The sequence below is a fragment of the Primulina tabacum genome, chromosome 1 (assembly GCF_025594145.1).
Source record: "Primulina tabacum isolate GXHZ01 chromosome 1, ASM2559414v2, whole genome shotgun sequence".
Lineage (NCBI taxonomy): Eukaryota > Viridiplantae > Streptophyta > Magnoliopsida > Lamiales > Gesneriaceae > Primulina > Primulina tabacum.
Window position 1 is genome coordinate 18,800,247 of NC_134550.1, and position 14,621 is coordinate 18,814,867.

The 14,621-nt window shown below is 40.0% G+C and overlaps 1 protein-coding gene across 1 annotated transcript; it reads right to left on the minus strand.

The window, feature by feature from the left end:
- Positions 1-11,826: 11,826 nt before the first annotated feature.
- Positions 11,827-13,971, minus strand: LOC142506030 (uncharacterized). The gene is made up of 5 exons (XM_075619168.1): positions 13,380-13,971; positions 13,077-13,286; positions 12,627-12,911; positions 12,175-12,383; positions 11,827-11,835 (listed from the first exon to the last, which is right to left on the minus strand). The coding sequence occupies exons 1-5, from the start codon at positions 13,969-13,971 to the stop codon at positions 11,827-11,829; spliced, it is 1,305 nt and encodes a 434-aa protein (XP_075475283.1).
- Between the last annotated feature and the right edge of the window lie 650 nt (positions 13,972-14,621).

A 14,621-nucleotide genomic window follows, 5' to 3' on the forward strand; every position in this document is an offset into this window, starting at 1 on the left:
TTCTTTAATAATCGTGGTGGTTAGTGATAAAATTATTAGATATATGATTTATCAATTAATTAAATTGTTTAATTAAATTGATGTTAATATTTGATATTAAATGCATGAAGGATGATCGAGAGCCTTGACCAATGTGTTAGGTGTAAGTTAGGATATTAGACTGTTTAATTCGTTTTGTTAATATTTGATATCATTAAAGTGGGCCTGGTTTATGGCCCGTTCCCATCCCCATGAGATGTATCCCTTATGTACCATGGCTATTTAAATGTAATTATTAGAAATAGCGGGAGATCAAGATTGGAAGATGGTGGGCCCGATGAACAAGATGAAGACATGTAAAATATTGGAAGCTCTGTAATAGTTGCATTTGCATCCCTGCATTCACCTAGGTTTTGGACCTGGAACCATGTATGGCTCACATGGATCTAATAGTGTTGGCGATCGATCATCCTTATTTATTGTTAAATGTCATATTATGATATATGCGATATATAGTAGTATGCATGTATGTATATTATTAAATAATATAGTTGCATAAATCTGGCAAACATACAAACATGACACGCGATTTTTAAATTAAAATGATGAGACAATTTTAAAATTAAAATCCCTCATTTTGAATATGATTCAAAATTTATATCAAACCGAAAAAGTAAAAATTAAAAGAGTTTAACATTCCTTGCCTTCCATCAACCGTGGTTGCATGTTGATCGCTACCCGCGGACAGTGTCTGGCTCATATTATTGGGGAGGCCTGGACGCCGGAAAGCTGTGACTTCCACCGGACATATGATGTGAATTGAGTGGAACACCCATGACTTCGGCTTATATTATTGGGGGAACTCATGGCGACCGTCCACTACAATTCAATATTGATGGGTCGGTTTGACACGCAAAAATAAACGGCGTCATATTATTGGGCCCTTATTAAACGTGAGGCAAAACAAGCGGAGGTTGCATAGGGATGCAATTGGATTCTACCTTTTAGGAATTATAATTGACTGATATTATTCGGGATTATAATTGGCTAATTGGACTTTACGTGCTCACTAAGGAAATACGATTTCCCTTTTACATCAGAGAGTGGTGGAAATGTCAAAATAGTGGGAGGGAGATTTATAAAATAAAATCCATATTTTATATCTTAGAATTATTTTAAAATTATCAGCAACCATTATTCTGTTTCCGTATCAGTATATTTTCGATTTCGTCACGTAATCCATTTTTATTATTAACAAGCTAATCGAATCTAATTTTCAAGGTTGGTTGGGAAAATTGTTCTGAATTCGGAGAAAATGGCATACACACTATTGTCAGTCCAGCTGAACTGACAAAGCATGCAAGATGGTAGAACCATAGTATGCAAGCTAAAGTGTAACATGCTCGCTTCTATGTCAAATGAACTGTAGGGACAGTTTGAGAAAATTTTGAATGCTGCTGACATTCGAATGCACGTGCAAGAGTTGCATGGTGCATGAAACTATGCACACCACTTTCAAGGAGCTCATGACTACACGCATGCAAGACAAGAAATTATATGTGCCAGAAATATTCTTGAAATGATAAGTGAATGTCAAAGTAAACATGATTTCAACAACAAACAAAAGAAAGTTAGATGATTCAAATCCCACACAAATTTGGCACGCTAGACTATGTCACATTTCTCAAAGAAGGATGCACAAACTAGTGGGAGAAGGTGTAAGGCCCGAGAATTTGAGTACCGTAATCTGAAATGATTTGGTGATAATTGAGGTGATTATAGATGGAAAGGATTAGATCGAAAAAGACGGAAGAAAACACGAATTATGTGCGAGGACAGTACACCTCGCGCATATGCGCGGCACTGATGCACGCTATGCGCGAGATGGGCAGAGCACCTCGCGCATATGCGCGAAGAGTGGGCGCGCATATGCGCGAGTTGTGTGGAAGGACTTGTGCGTGACCAGAAGGTCTTGCGCATATGCGCGACTTGTGTGCGCGCATATGCGCGAGCAGTCCAGTGGCCAAGGTGCAAAACAGAACGTTGGGCGCATATGCGCCGAGATAGTACGCGCATGTGCGCGAAGGGATTACTTTGTCATGCCGAGACAGTAGGTCTCGCGCATATGCGCGGGGCTGAGGCGCGCATATGCGCGAGGCATGCGGAACAAAAACTCGACACTTGGTTTCATCATGCAACGTGTATATGTGTGTGTATATATATATATAGAAGAAACAAGCAATTCATTTTTCTCAGAAAAGAAAGGAAAGGAACGAGAAATCTTTCAGAAATCCTTACGCCTTTATATTTCGATCCGTCCGTCCGAATTTGTATCCGAGTACAGCACCGAGTTCCTATCGACGACAGCTACAACAGGACATTGATTTGATAGGCAGGGAGTTCGAGACTTCGACAGAGTCAGATCAACAGAACGAAACGAAAGGTATAAATTGATGTTGATGCGGTTGCACAACTCGAGTTAGATTTGACTGGAGTTTCCCAAAATCACATACTTCATCTTATTGCATTGATATCTGCAATTGATGTGATTGTTATCTTTGATCTATTGATTTATGTATTGAGTCATAGGCTGATGCGCCTAGTCGTAGGCGATTGATCTCGTGACAGAGGTGCCTGATAGTGATAGAATAGTCGCTGGGCCATTGCACATTGTCACAGAGGTTCGGCAAGATATGCCAGGGCAGATGTGCATAGTCTTGGACAGAACCGCCAAGACACCAGACGTTTGGTCATATCGATGTGACTTAGAAGAAGAACGACTTCTATTTCCGATATTCGGTATAGCTAGGACCAAAGTCCGTAATAAGAACGTACCATCACCACGACCGAGGGAGTAGGTGAGAGATTGTTACGTTCTTATTCAGATCGGGATCCCTAGATTAGGATGAGTCGAGTCAGAGTCTAAGAGTCACAGAGTGTGATTCAGAGTTTGTGTTGATTCATGTTTCTGATTTTGATGCATGTTATGAATATTTGTTTCATGCTGTTATATTTGTTTATATGAAATACATGTATACATGATTTATACTGGGAATGTAATTCTCACCGGAATTATCCGGCTGTTGTCTTGTTTGTATGTGTGCATGACAACATGTGGGACAGGATCAGGATCAGGAAGAGGATGAGAGATTTAGTTAGCGTGGAGATCCGGGCCCAGAAGCAGAATATGATTCAACACTCGATGTATAGATGTTGAACCTAGTTGAGATAGAAACTTGTAGTACATGATTTGTACTTTTATACTGACATGTATATTAAATAGATTACATTACGTTTCCGCATTTATATTTTAAAAAAAGAAAAAAATTTGTCCCACTTTTCTTAATTGTTATATTTGACATTAATAATGATTAAGACATGAATTAGCGTCCGGGTCTCCACAGCAGGCATGTTTGACTTGTCAGACATAAATTCTCTACCTACTTGTAAATCCTGTCTAAAAGGAAAAATGACAAAGACTCCATTCGATGGAAACATGAAACGTGCATGGTCTACTGAATTTGACCCACACATACGTTTGTGGCCCGCTAAGTGTTAGCACAAAATATGGGCAATCCTACTTCATTACCTTTACTGATGACCATTCGAGGTATAGGTACGTTTATATGATGAAACACAAATCTGAAGCATTTGAAAGGTTCAAAGAATTCATATCTGAAGTAGAAAACCAACTAGAAAGAATTATTAAGACACTTCGATCTGATCGATGTGGAGAATACTTGAGTGCTGAATTTTGGATTATCTAAAAGAGAATGAGATTATCTCACAGTGGACTCCACCAGCAACACCACAATTGAATGGTGTTTTTGAACGTCATAATCGAAACTTGTTGGACATGGTTCGATCCATGATGGGATTCACTGAATTGCCTACATTGTTTTAGGGCTTTGCACTGGAAACTGCGGCAATGTTGTTGAATAATGTCCATACTAAAGCAGTGTATAAAACACCATATGAGATATGGATGAGAAAAACTCTCAAATATTTTTACATGAGAATATGAGGATGTCCTGCTTACGTGAAGCAGACAATGAGAGACAAATTGGATAGTAGATCCACTTTGTGCTACTTTGTAGGATATCCAAAGAATTCTGTTGGATATTATTTCTATCATCCCAATGAAGCAAAATGTTTGTTTCAAGAAATGTCACTTTTTTGGAAAAGGAATTTCTATTAGGTAGAAAATGCAAGATGATAGAACTTGAAGAAATTCAAGATACTCCCTCAACTATAGTAGTTGAACCTAATCCTCAACAACCAGTAGTTGAAGTACAAGCTCCTAGAAGGTCTGATAGGGTTATTAGACCACCTGCAAGATATACGCTTCTTCATGAACAAGGACATGATGAGTCTTGTGTTGGATGTGATCCAATGAATTTCAAAGAAGCAATATCTGATACTGATTCAACCAAATGGCTTGAAGCCATGCAGTCAGAAATGGACTCTATGTATTCAAACCAAGTCTAGACATTAGTAGATCTACCTGAGGGAATTATTCCCATATGATGCAAATGGATCTACAAAATAAAGCTTGGGGCGAATGGTAAGGTAGTGACCTTCAAAGCAAGGCTGGTTGCAAAAGATTATACTCAAAGGCAAGGAGTTGACTATGAGGAAAATTTTTCACCAGTTGCTATGTTTAAGTCCATTAGAATACTACTAGCCATAGCATCATAGTATGACTATGAGATATGGCAAATGGATGTAAAGGATGCATTCCTCAATGGAGACATCAAAGAAGAAATTTATATGTCTAAACCTGAGGGATATACATCAGTAGGAAGTGAGCATAAGGTATGAAAACTTCAGAGATCAATATATGGTCTCAAGCAGGAGTCAAGGAGTTGGAACATCAGATTTGATAGCACTATCAAAGAGTTTGGTTTTGCTAAGAATCCTGAGGAATCATGCGTGTACAAAAAAGTAAGTGGGAGTTTAGTGACATTCCTGGTACTTTATGTTAATGATATTTTGTTCATTGGGAATGATGTAGGATATTGCAATCAACTAAAGTATGTTTAGCAAGTAAATTCTCCATGAAAGACATGGGTGAAGCATCCTATTTATTGGTAATACAAATCTATAGAGATAGATCAAAAAGGATGTTGGGGCTCACCCAAGCTACTTATATCGATACCATTATGAAGCGATTCTCTTTGGAAGAGTCCAAGAGAGGATACTTACCAATGTATCATGGTATTACTCTATCTAAAGCTATGTGTCCCATAACTGATGAAGAGATAGAGATGATGACACATATTCCATATGTGTCAGCCATTGGTAGTATCATTTATGGTATGATATCGACGCGTCCTGATATTGCTTACGCTATGAGTGTTACAAGCAGATATCAGGCGAACCCTGGTATAATGCATTGGAAGGCCGTGAAAGATATTCTTAAGTACTTGAGAAGGGCTAAGAACTTGTTCATGGTCTATGGGGGTGGAGAATTGAAATTGGAACGCTACACTGATTCTAGCTCTCAATGTGACGTAGATAATTCGAAATCGACCTTTGGCTTTGTATTCATGCTTAATGGTGCGGCTGTCTCTTGGAAAGGTTCCAAGCAAGACACCGTTGCGGATTCCACCACTGAAGCTGAATACGTTGCTGCATCTGCTGCAGCCAAAGAGGCAGTTTGGATGAGGAATTATGTCCAATTGTTGGGCGTTATTCCTAATAGAGTTGATCCAGTCCCGGTGTACTGTGACAACACTGGTGCCGTTGCGCAAGCAAAGGAACTAAGGTCTCATCAACGATCCAAACATATACTAAGGAAGTTCCACATCATCCGGGAGATTATGGGAAGAAGAGATATATCAGTCGAAAGAGTCCCCTCTGCAGATAATGTTGCTGATCCACTTACAAAGCCCTTGCCAGGACCATCGTTTGAAAAGCATCACGAAACAATGGGATTATGGGTAGTTGGCTCTAGGGCAAGTGGGAGATTGTTAGATTAGATGCCCTGCAAGCCAACTGTTGGCCAGAGATTTTATTGGCCCAGTTGTAATAAACAATCTTTATTTTAAAATAATTCATTATTTCATGGTTTGTTATTTCTTTATCTGTATATCATGTTATCAAACATAGATAAAGACCTTGATTATAATTTAATACAAATGAATCATAATTCGATGTTGAAAGTCATTTGTAAACACTGTATGATCTAAATTCATTCCTAGTCGATTCAGCCGCCTAAAACATGGATAAAGGTCGTTCGAGCTCGAGACTAGCATCTGTGATGTTGTGTACTGCGTTTCTTGGTAAGGGCATAGAGATGTCCAAATATGCAGATGGGTAGTCATATGATGATTATACCGAACAACCCTCCCTCGGACTTTCCAAGTGGTTATCATTCATCGAGAGGATAAGTCCATAGTTATGATTGTACACCATTAGTCCTTACGACCCGGGACAACACTGAGGCTCTATATGCTAGGGCTGTGCTTTGACTCGTTTACCGGCTCTAGGAGAGTCATCAGGTGGCGAGGTTGGGTACAGTTGCGACACATATAGGAGCCAGTGCATTGTAGTCGGGGATTCACCGCTCACCTACGGGTGTGGATATCCTACGTGATCTGATGAAATAATAGTGCGTGGAATCTCTGGCCAGAGTATGAGATGTACATTGGAGGAGTTCTCAAATGGTACATGCGATGCCACTATTTATATGTATCACATAGTTATCGAATTATTATGCAACCCTCGATGAACCAATGGTTGCAGATTCGATCGGGATATATGAGATGAAGGGACCGTACTGTACGCTAATAATAATCGACTGGTTCTTGCTGGCACTATCAGTGATAAATAGGGGATCATGGGGTGATGCTACTAGACGCTCTACCATGATCGGATGGATGCAATCAGAAATGAGTTCTGACATTCTTGATCAAGGTGTTGATGAAAAGAATGAGGCTAACTAGGGTAATCCCGAATAAGAATAAATGTTATTCTGAATCACAAAGAGTTGTGAACCCACGGCTAGCTGTATCCCTGAACCATTGAGGGTCCAACAAGTACTGGATCATTTGTTCCCGTAGAGAGATTAAATTCAAGTAGTTGAATTTATATATTATTATAGTAAATTCAAGGAGTTGAATTTATAATAATTAAATTTTGAGAAAATAAATTCAAGGAGTTGAATTTATGAAATATTGTTGCGTGTTTTCACTACCGCAGGTGTACGGTGTAAAGTTTTAGTACTGGTTTGAGTACAAATATCGATCCCACGAAGATTTATTATTTAAAATTATATATTAATTACCATGATTGACATAGCTCAACTTTATTTAGACAAATCAAATGGTTGGTTTATTATCAATTCAAAGAAAATAACAAATCCCGTAATTCTAACATGCAGTAGAAATTCATTGAGTAAATAAATCTAGAGATATGACTTCGTCTGGTTTCCCCTATGCTAAATTAAAATTAACTAACATGTTATTTAATTGCATCGTGTTTACTAACCAAGAACTCGCAAGTTTCCTATTTTCTTTTTCAAGTGTTAAATAGAAATGTATTACCTATCACCAATTTTAATATGTCTATTCAAAATCAAGTAACACGTAATAAATGCAACCAAGGTTCTCTTATGGATTCGTCAGAGTTATACGTCTTTTGCACGTTATAAATATCTAACGATGTGATGTCTCCTATCCTGATTTCAATCCCCTCTCTCGAGTGTTAGATCTTAATTATTGTATCAATCGAATTATGGCCAGTAATTCAAAAGCATTAATGACAAGACATCACAAATAAACACGATAAATTAATTAGATGAACAGTCAAAACGTCAATAACATAGGGTAAACCAAGACTACATCAATCTCTAGAAAATAGAATTAGTTCATACTCGAATTTAAATCAATACAGAACCTGTTTGTAATCATTAAAAACGTAAAAGTAAGAAACCGAATTAAGAACGTGTTGGCGAGAGATGAAAGTGCGTCTCCGTTTCCGGATCCAACGTCTTCTATCTCTGTTCTTCGCGCTCCGTCGTTGGCTCTCGCTTTTCCCTTTCACTCTCTGATGTCGGCTGCGTGTATATTATTTTCCGAACCCTTCAAAACCCACGCCGAAACCTATTTAATTCCGAAAACTCGTGCCGCGCGCATATGCGCGACAAAGACTCGCACATATGCGCGGGTCCTTCTGTGCGTTGGCCTTCTTCTCGTGCCGCGCCGCGCGCCTTAAGACGGCGCATATGCGCGCCCATTTCTGTCTTGGGAGTCTTCTTGCGCGCACATGCGCGCCATTGCTCCGCGCATATGCGCAAAACTCACTGCCATAGTCGCGCATTAGCGCGAAAATAAGTCGCGCATGTGCGCCAATGCATTGCCCTCAACTCTTGCTTTGCTCACACTTCTTCTCATAGGCGCCATTTTAATTCATTTTCACGTCCATGTCGTAGTCGTACCTAAATGCCTGCAATCACACCAAAAATAACAAAAACGCATAATTCTGCCCAAGAAAACTAACAATTTATAAGAATTGTAAGGATAATTTAAGTGCACAAAATGCACTTATCAAACCCCCCCAAACTTAAAGTTTTGCTAGTCCCGAACAAAATAAAATAAATAAAACATTAACTAGACTAAACATTTCCTAAACTTTGACAACTCTTCTCCACTAGTATATTGGGTACGTGTGACTCGGTTAATAGGTCTTTTAAACTTATAACGTTAGGCTATGGCTAGCGGCTACCAATGAAAATAGGGAATCAAAAGTGATAGAAACAAACCAAGTTATTTTTCACACGCTTCTCCTTCTTCCTCTTGTTTCACATCCAGTTGCTTTGCCACAACATATTCACCAATTTGCCCTCTTTGTCACATCAATACGTCATACTCTTTTATTCTTTATTCAACTTTTTCTTTCTCCCTTTTCTCAACATCTCTTTTTTTCTTTTTTTTTTCTTCGATGATATTCTTATACGCGCAAAAGGGAGAAGAACTTTTGTAGTGATACACAGGTTCGTTTTCTCTCAGTTTTCGGTAGGTACTAGTGTCTATGCTCAAAAGTTGGTAGTTAACGTAGGGATTTAGAATTGATACGAATGGGGGCTTTTGTGTGCCTTGACACACTCCATTCGATTTTCATTAAGCTAAAACATGGGACACTAGGGTATAATGTGATGTTATGGGTAGGCTTGAAAGGCTCAAACATTCCAAAAATCACCTAAATCATCCCTAAGTCACACAATACCCGTATCTCGCCTCGAAGAGTGCCAAACCAAGTTCTAGACTACTTTCAATTTACCAATCAACAAACACGGACAGATCATGTTTTCGGGTATTTTAACAGAACAAATCACACATCTCATTCTCATTCAGGCTCAAAGGGCTAACAATTGACAAATTATTCAAGGAAAAACAGGCCCAACATAAATCAAAGACTACCTGAATCATTTTTGTGTTAGTGAACATGCAACTCAATAACAAGTAATCGACATGCAGGTTTTAGAGTCCATCCATACACCAAATCCCAAATCACATGAACACTCTCTTAGCATCGGATGTATCAACAATCATAGTAATCGTGAGTTAATGTGTAAACGGTTAAGTAAAGATAGCATGCATTTAGATTCGTAATCAAGGAACAACATGTGTTTCGGGTCAACTCTCTTCATTGTTTGGTTATCACCTTAATTCCACAACTCTAAAAAAATTTAACGACTAAAATGGACATAAAGACTAAATTAAATATATATATATATTTTTTTTTTAAATAAATAAACATCAAAATTAAAACACTAAAGCATCAAAATTAAATCATCATCAAATCAAGTCAAATCACCCCCCCTCCCCCAAACTTAAAGCATTCATTGTCCTCAATGTATAAACAAGAAAGAGCGGGACAATTATACCTCCCACGCCGAGCGTCAGTGCTCGCCGTCATCATCATCGACATCTTCATCCATGTGCTGGGGTGGGGCCTGTGGAGGAGGTCCTGGATACTGTGGTGGCCATGCAGGTGGCTGGGGAAATATCGGATCCTCTGGACCTATAGGTGGTAACCGCTGAGCAAGCACGGACGTGACGTCCATCATGTATCCCATGAAATGGTCGGTGCGGTGCTGAAGCGAATCCAGCACCTGGCGCTGCTCAACTAGTAGCCTCTTCTTGTCCTCCATCTCTATCTCAAGTCTACGAAATCAGTCTCCCCTGCGCTGTCGGGCTGCCCCAGGTGGTGGTGGTGGTGGTGGTGGAAGCTGTGCCTGTGGTAGCTCCTCGTCATCTGGATTCTCGTGGGCCATATAAGAGGCAGCGCCAACGAAGGCAACAATGGGAGCCTTCGGCTTAAGCACTTGCTCATCAGGCGACCAGGAGACGCCGGCCTGTCTGCATAGCTCGATAACAATGTGAAGGCATGGAAGGGCGACCGTGGCTAATCATGTGCCGGCTCTCATGATCGATCCATATATTATTTTTCCCAAGTCAACAGATTTGCCCATCAAAATAGAAAAGACAAGTGCAACTTTGTCTTTAGTTACATCGTGGTAATGCGAGGATGGGAGAACCCGAGCCAACACGAACGATGTCCACGCACTTGCATTGGGGCTCATATCGGATTTCTTCAGAGATATTGGACCACTCGAGCTCATTTTTCATACGGCACCTGCCTGACACACGGTTCGAATGACCTCTGAATAATTTATCCCCTCTTCTAGAAATTCACTGTACTCGTCTTCGTCGAGGCTTGGCATCTGATAGATCCTGTTTATCGTTTGAGAGTCAAACGATACCAATTTACCTCGCACTAGTACTTTCGACTCGTCATGCCGTATCCGCAGATTAGCATAGAACTCTCGCACAACTGAGATCACAGCATCTAGAGGAGGGTGAGCAAATTCAACCCATTGTCTTCGCTCCAGTTCACGCACAATCATACCACATATTATCGATAAATTAAATCCCCTCTCCGGGATTATGGACCGGGTCATCGAGCTCTCATAAACTTGTTGGGCTTCCTCATTCCAAAATCGGTGCGAATCAAAGCTCGCAGAAGAAAAAGCAGCCTTCTTTGATTTCTTCTTCGATGCCATCTCAATTAACAATGCTTACACCACACTTTAAACTCAACCAACAGACAAGCCAAAATCAACGCTAATCGGACCCCAAACTTGAGCGATAATATTTTCACCACACCAATTAATCCAGTAAGCAATGCAGTGCAGACCCAGTAATCACAAACTAATTTAGACAAATTTAAGCACCCGGTTCACTGTATCAAAGGTTCCCCAAGTTGCTTGAACCAATTTTTAACAAATCCTAAAATTTTAACAAAGTCTGGAGAAAACCCCTTACTTGAACGAGAAGATGACCGGAATTATGAGTGCGGTCGTAAATCACGGCGGTGATTGGAGGCGGCAATCGGCTTTCAGAGAAAGGGCAGGCGGCGGCGTGCGGTGGAGAGTGGCGCGGCGGTGTGCGATGAAGGCAAGGGTTCAGAAAAGAGGGAGGACGGCTGTTGTGTTTGGTTCTGGGAATAATCGTGATGCCCCCTTTTTTTTATTCACTGATGTCGCGCGCATATGCGCGTCCTATAGTGGCGCATATGCGCCGCAGCTACTGTCTCGCTTGTGGTGTTTCGCGCATATGCGCGTTCATGAGTGGCGCATATGCGCCAATGTCTTTGCCATAGTGGCGCATGTGCGCGCCTTGATTGGCGCATATGCGTCGAACCTTCTGCCATAGGGGCGCATGTGCGCAAAAATAAATCGCACTTATGCGCCGAGTCCACTGCCTAAAGCGCGCATGTGCGCGAAAATAAATCGCGCATGTGCGCCGAGCTTCCTGTTCATAAGCTTTTCGAATTTTTTTTTTAAATGACCTGCAAAAATAAAACGATTCAAATTAATACTTTAATAGAAAAAAATTAAAATTAATAAATAAGAAATTGAAATAAATTAATAAAAACAGAACGAATGCAAAAATAAATAAATGTGGGTTGCCGCCCACACAGCGCTTGGTTTAACGTCATCAGCCTGACTGTCACAAATTCTGATCATGGTTGGTTTTATGATTTCTTGGATGCCCTTATTTCCACCAGCTGACTTTCAACTTCCATGGTCATCTTTCCTCGTTTCACGTCAATGATAGCTCCAACAGCAGCCAATAATGGTCGTCATAGAATGACGTGAACGTTCTGACAATTCCCCATGTCAAGTACCACGAACTCTGCAAGAACTTTCAATTTGTCAATCTTAAGTTCAACATCTTCCACAATGCCCAATGGTACCTTCACCGATTTATCTGCCAGCTGCAAGCTTAATTCGGTGGGTTTTATCCTGCTTAATCCAATTATCTCGTAGATAGAACTTGGCATTATATTTATGCTCGCTCCTGAATCACAGATAGTTTTTTCCACTAAATGACCCCCTGTTTCACATGGTACAATAAATTCACCGGGATCTAGCAATTTCTGAGGGAGATTTCTTCGTGTTCCTTCGGTAACTTCACCTTCCACCTGATCTACAAACTCATTATTAGTGTGTAGGTTCTTGAGATCTTCAAGACCTTTTTTCTTTTGAAATTCAGCTTGTAATTGTAAAAATCGCTGGGGGTAGGGAAGTAAAGAAATATCAATGCATTGATTTAAATCATACCTCTCAGATTTCTTACCTCGGGCTCTTTTGGTTGGACTTAACTTTTCATCCCGAACAGGTGTGAGTTCAACCTCCTTCTCTTCTCTGTCTACCACATCAATCTCTTCATGATGTATAAAAATGGCATTCACTTCTCTTAGGTTTGGGTCTGCACTCTTTTGAACTGCGCCTGACGGTTGAGACATTAGTTGCTTCGTTATCTGCCCCACCTGCGATTCAAGGATTTTCAAGGTCGCACCAATACTCGCCATGTGTGTCTCAAGGTTGTCCAGTCCAGACTCAGTTCTAGACATCCTTTTACCTGATTCAACAACAAATGTTCCAACTAAATCTTCAAATGATGGCTTCCCTCTCCCATTTGATGTATTGAACCCCGGTGGAGGATTCAACACATTCTTATTGTTTGCATAAGAAAAATTTTCATGGTTTCTCAACCCAGGATGATAAGTATTAGGGGGAGGGTTACCTCGATATCCGCCAAACCCTCCAACATTTCTGTTGTTGATATACTGAGCTTCTTCAAGAAAATGTGGTCCTTCAATGACAAGCAATGGTCCCTCAGTATTAGATGTACTCACTTTATTCATGGTTGCTATCTGTGTAGTCAATGCTGATACTTGTGCAGTGAGTGATGTGATAGGATCCACAACATAAACTCCAGCAGTCCTCTGTACTCCTGACCTCTCAGACGGCCATTGGTAGCTATTAATAGTCATCTGCTCAAGCAAGTCGTAGGCTTGAGCAGGAGATTTGGCAAAGATCGTGCCACCTGCCGCTGCATCCACTGTTGTCCGTGTCTGGCCATTCAACCCGTTATAGAAAAGCTCAATCTGTACCCAGTCTTCAAAACCATGATTCGGGCACCTCCGCAACAACTCTTTGTACCTTTTCCATGCCTCATAAAGCTGCTCAAAGTCATTTTGCCTGAAAGTACTGATCTCAATCTTCAATTGTGCAGACTTTGCAGGGGGAAAATATTTAGACAGAAATTTCGTTGCCAACTCTTGCCACGTTGTGATGCTCCCCAGCGGCAATGATTGGAGCCATTCTCTCGCCTGGTCCCTGAGAGAAAATGGAAACAAGCGCAATCTAATAATATCATCAGAAACATTATTAATTTTTACTATGTCCGTGATCTCCAGGAAAGTCCTTAAATGAATGTGAGGATCAGCAGTGGCAGTTCCTGCAAATTGGTTCTGTTGAACCATATTTATCAGTGCAGGCTTCATCTCGAAATTGTTGGCGTTGATGGTCCCTCTTGCAATACCAGAATAATGCGTGTTGATCACTGGTCTGAAGTGGTCTCTGATAGGTATGGCGTCTGGCGGGTTATATCTCGCGTCCTCTCTGTTTTCAGCCATTGTTTGGATTTCTTCCCTTCTCGCTTTTCTTAGTCTCCTGGCAGTCCTTTCGATTTCCGGATAAAAAATCAGCAAGTTTGGATTTTGATATTTTCGCATGCACTGCAAAACAGAGAAGACTATCAATTAACAAAATAAATAAATAAAAAAAAATAAAGTCTAAATTAAAGTAAAGACTACTTAGTAATGATATCAATATGCAATTAAATAGTTTACTCCCCGGCAACGGCGCCAAAAATTTGTTGCGTGTTTTCACTACCACAAGTGTACGGTGTCAAGTTTTAGTACTGGTTTGAGTACAGATATCGATCCCATGAAGAGTAATTATATAAAATTGTATATTAATTACCATGATTGACATAGCTCAACTTTATTTAGACAAAACAAATGGTTGGTTTATGATCAATTAAAAGCAAATAACAAATCCTGTAATTCTAACATGCAGTAGAAATTCACTGAGTAAATAAGTCTAGAAATATGACTTCGTCTTGTTTCCCCTATGCTAAATTAAAATTAACTAACATGTTATTTAATTGCTTCGTGTTTACTAACCAAGAACTCGCAAGTTTCCTATTTCCTTTTTCAAGTGTTAAATAGAATTGTATTACATATCACCGATTTTAATATGTCTATTCAAAATCAAGTAACAC